At 36.0% G+C, this 8,338-nt stretch overlaps 1 protein-coding gene across 1 annotated transcript; it reads left to right on the top strand.

Annotated features, from left to right (window-relative positions):
- Positions 1-382: 382 nt before the first annotated feature.
- LOC140888406 (uncharacterized) lies at positions 383-7,832 on the top strand. Its single transcript, XM_073296082.1, has 5 exons — positions 383-733; positions 1,565-2,090; positions 6,071-6,384; positions 6,724-7,128; positions 7,279-7,832. The coding sequence occupies exons 1-5, from the start codon at positions 556-558 to the stop codon at positions 7,710-7,712; spliced, it is 1,857 nt and encodes a 618-aa protein (XP_073152183.1). The 5' UTR covers positions 383-555; the 3' UTR covers positions 7,713-7,832.
- The last annotated feature ends 506 nt before the right edge of the window (positions 7,833-8,338 follow it).

Below are 8,338 nucleotides of genomic sequence, written 5' to 3'. Positions count from 1 at the left end.
AACATACATTTTTTAGATGAAGTGATGAACGTGATTAATAAAGATAGTGGGAGAATATAGTGGGTGATGAAGATAGTGGGGTAATATTTTTTTCCCTTTTACCCAACAACTATGAAAAGAAAAAAAACATATTTGAGAGTATAAATAGAATATTAGAATGATGTCATCAATTACAGACCAAAAAAGTTTTTAAAAAATACGAAAGTATCATGTAATAAAGATATATTTCAACATCGCGGCGGTATCCATAAAAAAATGGAAAGGGAAATCTGATTATTTTTTTTTAAAAAAAATATTTTTGATAAATTTGAATATTCAACTTGCCATAATTGTGGTCACCTAAACCTATGTAATAACTACACGATACCAAATAATACAACATTATCAACCAGCTCATTGCTGTAAACAGCGACTCCACTAATACTGCAACTATTATCCAACTTTTTTTTTCCAAAAAGCTAATCGTAGATTTCTAGATTCGATCGCTATATACCCAGATCGGTATTCAGTCCAATATCTTCAATCCAGGGGCGACTTTAGAACACGCAAGAGAGGATGGCGTTCAAATGGGCGGCTGTTTTTGCTGTTTTGCTGGCGGCGGAGCTGGTGGGGTACGCGGCGGCGGCCACCTATGTCGTCGGCGACAGCTTCGGCTGGGGAATTCCTCCGGACGGCGGCGCGACGTATGTGAACTATGCTGCTCAGCATGCTTTCGAAGTTGGGGATGTTCTTGGTAATGTAGTGTGTTTTATTTCATTGCCTGGATGAATTTATTGAAATTTCATGGGTTTGATTTATATGATATGATTTCTTTTTTAAAATTTTTTTGGTTAGGTTAATCTGGTTAGTTTTACAAACTTGCAAAACTTGTTTAGAAAAAAGCAAAGAAAAAAAATTAGGTGGAGTTGTATATTATTCCAGCAGTCTTGGGGGACAGTGTTTGGTAGAGCTTCTCGATTCTCCGCTTTTCTTTAACAAAATTTATAATTCTCGGTTTTCCCTTCACTGAGAAGTGCTTGGAAGCTTTCCAAAAACTACTTATGTTTCTTCTGAAGTGAGATGTTTCCTCGAACATCTGGTACAAAAATGCATCAGGAGTCGTTGTAGTATAGAATCACCCGGATGGAAAACTTGGTTCTGTTTTGGGTATTTGTGGTATGAAATAATCAGGAAACTTTTTGATGTTGGCACACGGGCACTAGTATCCCTTGCAAGGGATCTGAACATCTCGCCTGCACAAAAAAATGAAATGGGTCATTGGATTACTCTGCAGACAGTGTCATTTCAGGCTACACGGACATAATTGGTCCTTAAATGCCATTGTTTAGCGATAATTGTTATACCATTTATATTCATTTTAGTAGAGGCAGAGCTTTAGGCTAAAAATCAGAATCTGATAATCATCAATTTTTATGCCATGCCCTAAAATTTTTGTTATTCAGTTACTTTGGCATCAGTAGATGATCAATAATTCAATATCATGGGTTGGTTACTTCATTAGTACTAATGGGGAATGGTGTTGTGGTGACATTAATTGAGTTGATCTGGTTGTCTCTGCTTTCAGTGTTCAACTTCACCACCGGAGCCCACGACGTGGCCAGAGTAACGAAGTCGGCCTACGATGGGTGCAGCTCCAATAGCCCCATTTCCCTAGCTACCGTTGGGCCAGCGAGTGTCACCCTCAACACGGCCGGTGCGGACTACTACATTTGCACGTTCGGCCAGCATTGTTCGCTTGGACAAAAACTAGCTATCAATGTCACTGCCGCGAAAACTAGTCCCAGCCCCGCTCCAGCTCTGCCACCAACGTCTCCTAGCACCACCCCGTCACCAGCACCGATCGTGGCACCACCGACAGCAACCCCGTCTCCCACGCCGGGCGGCAGCGTCACCCCTCCAGCACCAGCCCCAGCTCCTGGAAGCCTGATCAGTCCACCAGCACCATTTCCAGGCACGACTCCTCCACCAGCATCTACTCCCCCGACTTCGGAACTTACGCCACCTCCACCGCCGAGCTCAGCCCCGATCAGAACGAGTGGTGTCGCGCTTTCCGTGGTTTTCGCATCAATGATCATCGGTGTGATCATGATGTAAATATGTTTGGATGGAGCTAGTATGCTATATTCCACGGTGTCTGTAGTTGTCGCATTTGTATTCCTTGTTTGTTTATGCACATATTTTTGTGTGCAATTGTTTGGTTCGATTTCTTGTTATGTATCTGAGGATTAGATGTATGTTGTGGAGTTGTGGACTAATAAAATTTATTGGTTATTTTTGGATGTTAAGAAGAAGAGGGGAAATACATATCAGTGCCCATTTTTAAAATTTTGTTTTCTTTCAATTTACAATACCTAACTCTGAAATTGTTGGTTCTTGTAGCTAGTTATAATTTTGCTATAAATTCTAGCCTTTTTTTTTTCCAAGTGTTTTTTTATTTTTACGAGACAAAATTCGTTATTCAAGCATGTTCACTTTTACGAGATATGATTTCGAGTTCGAGATTCAATTGTAGTAAATTCCTCCTTTCTCGTGGAAGCACTATAGTAAATTACATGAAAAATTGATATGCCTTTGATACTTTTCATGATATCAAAAATAGTAATTTTCTTGTGAGACAGTCTCATCTTTATTCATTAGACATATCAACCTTAACTATATTTATAATAAAAAACAATATTTTTAACATAAAACAAAATAATTTTTCATGGGTAACCTAAATAGGAGACCTGCCTCACAAAATTATTCTGATAGACTGTCTTACATGATTTTTGTGTTCTAAAAAATAGATGATTTTAAATTCACAAAAACTCTTATAAAATCGTCTCATAAATCAATTTTGTGAAAAGTATCTCTTATCTGACCAAAAAACTTTATGTCAAAATATTAATTTTCATTTTAAGTATGAATCGGGTCTATATCCGTCTCTTAACAACCATATCCTTTTAATTTTGGTATCCAAAATATGTTAATAAATTAATCAATGTTGATATATACCGTTTGGCATTTCTCTGATTTGGTCCTACCTTACCCAAAGGTAGCGAATTAAATGTGAATTAAAGAAGTCCATAAAACACATAACTAGACAAACTTTAGCTGCAAATAATTTCAATAATTTGGGTCCCTACCGTATCTATCATTATTTGAATTTTGTCTATAGCATCATATATTATTCATATTTCTCTCAAAAACATGTGAAGAAAGATAAAAAAATCTGTTAATTGTTTATATTTCAGGGAAACTAATTTTAAAAATAAATAACATTTCCTTTTTTTATAATTATAATATGATAAGTATATATTTTTAATAGATAGCCACATTTCAAATCTTTTAAAATTTTCAATCCATATTGATACTCACTAAAATTTGATGACCCAAGTCCAACCTAAGCTCAAATCTTCAAGTCCGTCGACGAACCTGAAACCAAACAAAGAGTGTTAGAGGGGGCCGGGAGAGTGTCCCGGCGTAGCCCCTCCGATGCTCAAGTCAGAGTCGAAAATATATGAGTGAAGAGGAGAGCTTGGGCACCCCTCAAAAATGAAAGTAATGAGTTGCAAATAAAGTTAGCAAACCCGATATTTATAGAGTAGAAGGTAGGGGACCACGCACATTTCGTAGGGGACCACGTGAGTGAGACTCACGCGTTTGTTCATCCGATACTCGCCCTTGAGGCGAGGCTGAAGCTAAGAGGTTTTGCCCTTGTTACTACCTCACGTATGCTAAGAGCTCACCCACCTTACGTATGCTCTACCCTAGTTACTCTTCTCGGCCATCGTCATCCTCAACTCCTAGACCCATCCACACCTCACCTCATCACAGGCTCATCCACATCTCACTTCATCACCTTCTCACCTCATCTCTACTCCTCCACTCTTAGGCTCATCCTCAGCTCCAACTCCAACTTCAACATCTCTTGCCTCAACCACATACCTCCATAGGCCAATCTTAACACTTAGACACTCACGGGTTTATTACGAAGTCAGACGAAAGAAAAGCGCTTTAAATGATCACCAGGAAGAAACGTGTTTATTATGAACTAAACTATAAAACCACTTATGCACATTAATGTGCAAATTTTTGCACAAGTTGCAAAATAAACATTTAACTAATTTTATGTACAATTCATTTTGTAATTCAATAGATATTCTATTTACAATCTAATTTATAGCCTGTTGGGTAATAATAATTATCTTTAGTAATGATTTGAAACATAACATTAAGAGTTGATATATGAGTTAAAAGATTTGAGTTGCATCGTACGTACATAAAATCATCTATAATTTTTGGTATAAAGACAAATATTTGATCCTATAATTGGTATTATAAACAATTTCATGCATTATATCTTCATCAATTGTAATGAATTCAAATTTATCGAGAGATTATTAATGTTTGGGTAACAATAATTGGTCTTCAGATGAGAACGATTGAAACATAGCTCTTTAGTTGTTATATGACTTCAAAGATTTAGTAATACTGTTGATATCTACTATAATTTTTGATACTACGTACATCTACGTAGTGCTATTATGATATCAACCATGCAAATAAATGCATCACATGAAGAATCAAGACGAATAGCTAAAAGCCTAAAATTATATTTATTTGAACAACATGAATTAAAATCACAATTTTATTTTATTTTATTTTTTTCACCGGAAGGAAGTTAGGAGCTAGCACAAGTACAATTTCAACTATTAATTAAATTTGTAACTTTTCATTTAATGAGTGTGATTTTCTCTTGTGTAACAATTCATTTTTTCAATAGATGTCATATATATATATATATATGTATGTATATATATGTATGTATATATATATGTATGTATGTATGTATATATATATGTATGTATGTATGCTGCCAAAGTAATACTTCAATATTTACCTTTTGATTTATTAATTTAATGTATGTAAATAATGTAATTGACTCATTAAACTTTTAAAAAATATCTATATCTAAAATAAAAAAAATATTTTAATGACTCGACTAGTTCTAGACTTCTAGTAAACCAGAAGAAACATGAATTAATCAATGAAATATTAAATTAATGTTCAATATCCCACCGAAACAAATATATATATAAATCTTAAAACTCATATGAAACGATAGCATATATCAGTTTTTAAGATAAAAATCTGACCTGACCCGATTTAAAAAAAATATCACTTTTTATATTAAAAAATTTTAATTTATCATTACCAAAATAGATCATATCGATTTATCGCATAAACTTAAATATAAGTTATTCTCCCAAGAAACATGGTCCAATATAAAATAAACAAATAGAGACGAAGAAAACTCTAATGTGGAAACCGTGTGAGACCAGTGACCTCGAAGCCTACAATAACAACACTATAGTTTATATAGATGTGGTCCTGTGGACCATTTCTAACGACTAAAAATACATTATAAAAATATATATATTTGATTTAATAGTGATTTAACTTTTTAAAAAAGTAACATCTTTTTATATAAATTTTTCTTGGTTACAAGTGTATAAATAAAAAAAAAGATTTTCAGAACTCCAAAAACTATATCTTCGACAAAGAAATAAAGGATAGTTTCTTTTCGTTTAAGTTATGTATGTAACAAAAGATTTCTAGAAAACAAACAAGACGACTATTTTCTGTAGTACTATTTATAGAATATTTTAGCTTTTGATTATTATGCAAAACAATTTTTATAAAAATATTTTTTCATGTACAAACGAACAATCCTAAAGTAGGTGACATGTAAAAAATTTCTCCAAATCCCATACCTAGAAAATCCATGGCAAGGACTGAGTCAACCTCCGAGAAAATTCAATATTGATGGCTTCACACGTTAATATTTTTTGCCTAAAAACTATTACAAAAGTCTTCAAACTCCGCCAATTCTTCCACGTAACATGGAGCCCACCGACCTATTTTCATTCTTCGAGCAAAATTTGTGACTTTTTATTGTGTAAAACATTACAATTTGTCCCACGTACGTATATCCCCACGTCAACATTAATTCACTCGGTCAATAATCAAATCATATGAAACGTCCTAGGCTATTTTTGTGTCCTATAAATATATCAACATATTGATCATACAAATGCCACCACCACCACATTGCACACACCTTCATTTATATCATACATATCCACAACTCTCATCAAATCCGCAATTGGGAAAGATTTGGGGCGACCCGAGACACCAAGAACACAGAAGTAGTAAACATGGCGGCAAGATTAGGCATCTCTAACATTATTTTCATGACATTAGTCGTCATGGCTACTTTATCGTCGGCGCAAACGACACACGTGGTCGGCGACGCTTTGGGATGGACTTTTCCGCCCGGCGGAGAAGTAGCATATCGCACTTGGGCTGCCACACAAAGTTTTGCTGTCGGAGATGTGCTTGGTAAGTTGCACTAAGTCAATTTGAATTGTGCCACTATTCGTTTTTACATATCTCACATCAATTGATATCTCTTAGGACGAAATCAAGTTTGAATAGTCGATGATCTTAATTAACAAGATATCATAGTCCAAACTTAGTGTTGAAATATAGGTAGTGTTTGAGAGAGCTTCTAGGAAGCATTTCTCAGCTTTTCATTAACAAAATTTTGAAATTTTGTGAAATTTTGTTAACGAAAAGCTGAGAAGTGTTTCCTAACAGATGTCCCAAACACTACCATAATATAGTACCTTTTTTTTTATATATAGATTTTAACTAACTAGTGACCCAAAAAACTTGCAGTATTCAACTTCACAACAGGATCACACGATGTAGCAGAGGTGAGCAAGGATTCATTTGATTCATGCAACGGAAACAACCCGATCTCCCGTTCCACCAACGGGCCGGCTAGCATCACTTTGACGTCTTCCGGCGAACACCACTTCATTTGCACCTTCACAGGTCACTGTGATGCTGGCATGAAGTTGTCTGTCGACGTGGTCGGCTCGCCCGCCGCCGTCTCCCCCGCCCCGTCCCCGGCAGCTACCACCACCCCTCCACCGGTGGCTACACCGGCACCAGCACCGGCTAGAGCTGCGATGACTTATACGGTGGGAGATAGCCTTGGGTGGACTGTTCCTCCTGGTGGTCCAGTTGCGTACCAAGCATGGGCTAGGGGCAAGAGTTTCGTGGTCGGAGACACTCTAAGTAAGATTTTTTTATTATTTTTCATAAGTTTACAAAAAAAAAACATTTTATAAAGATTATAAATTTTCTAGAAATATTTATTTTCTTCAACTTTTTTTTATATTATTATTTGCATTAATCTTAATTTCAAATATTGTAAAATGCATGCAGTATTCAACTTTACAACCAATGAACACGACGTGGTTCAAGTTACAAAAGAAGAATTCGACTCATGCAGCACCGCCTCCACCGCCATCATCACCACCGGCCCCGCCAGGATCACCCTCAACTCCTCCGGGGAGCACTACTACATCTGCACCATCCCTAGGCACTGCTCCTTTGGCCAGAAGCTAGCCATCAACGTCACCGCCGCCGGCGCCACCGTCACCCCTCGACCAAGCCAAGCTCCTTCACCTTCCTCCGGCCCCACTCCTCCGCCCCCCAGTTCCGTCACCCCCGTTTCTCCTTCCACTCCATCGACCACACCGCCCTCTGGCGCCACCACGGCGCCACCACCTCCAGGAGACAGCTCCGCCCCATCTCTCGCCGTCGCAACCTTGCCCTTGACTTTCTTGGCCGTTGCCTTCGCAGTTTTGTACAACTAGATACGACGCATGTCTTTTTATTTTTTATATTTTAGTTTCGTGATTCATATTTATTTTATGTGATTTTCACATTATATATATTGTCTTCATATGAATAAAGGTGATTTTCTATGTTTGATAGCCTTTGCTTGGATCAATAAATTAATGTATGAGCTATATTTTTATAATTTTTTTTTTAAATTAATTGGGGCTTCATATATATATATATAATTCTTGATCATTCCACCGCAAATATTAGCATGTTTCTCATGCCTTTTCTCATATTTTTTAATACAACATACGCGCGCATATATAATATTCATAATACAAGTATACAACCATTCTAACATACATGTATATTATTACCAAATTGCATCATATATTTTTAATATGAGTTAAAAGTCATAAAATTTTCTGAAAAAATATTAATAAATTGATATTTGTTATAAATTTAGTAGAGAAAGATGAGAGAATAAAAGACAAGAAAGAATATAATAGAAGAAGATGAGTCTTTAATATATGGACTAAACACCTCTATTTATAGGGTAGAGGAATTAGTGTAGAAAAGGTAAATTACAATCAAATCAATCAACTATATTACATCTATATATAACACTCCCCCTTAGATGATTGATAGAGAGTCCAAT

Source organism: Henckelia pumila, chromosome 3 (assembly GCF_033568475.1).
Source record: "Henckelia pumila isolate YLH828 chromosome 3, ASM3356847v2, whole genome shotgun sequence".
Classification (NCBI taxonomy): domain Eukaryota; kingdom Viridiplantae; phylum Streptophyta; class Magnoliopsida; order Lamiales; family Gesneriaceae; genus Henckelia; species Henckelia pumila.
Note: the sequence above shows the minus strand (reverse complement) of the source record. Positions and strands in the feature narration are given on the sequence as shown.

Bases quoted from the DNA above. Each gene is read 5' to 3' on its own strand.
- LOC140888406 (XM_073296082.1), top strand. From the start codon at position 556: ATGGCGTTCAAATGGGCGGCTGTTTTTGCTGTTTTGCTGGCGGCGGAG. The intron at 6,385-6,723 runs GTAAGTTGCACT...AAAAACTTGCAG, and splicing joins TGCTGTCGGAGATGTGCTTG to TATTCAACTTCACAACAGGA. The intron at 7,129-7,278 runs GTAAGATTTTTT...AAATGCATGCAG, and splicing joins CGTGGTCGGAGACACTCTAA to TATTCAACTTTACAACCAAT.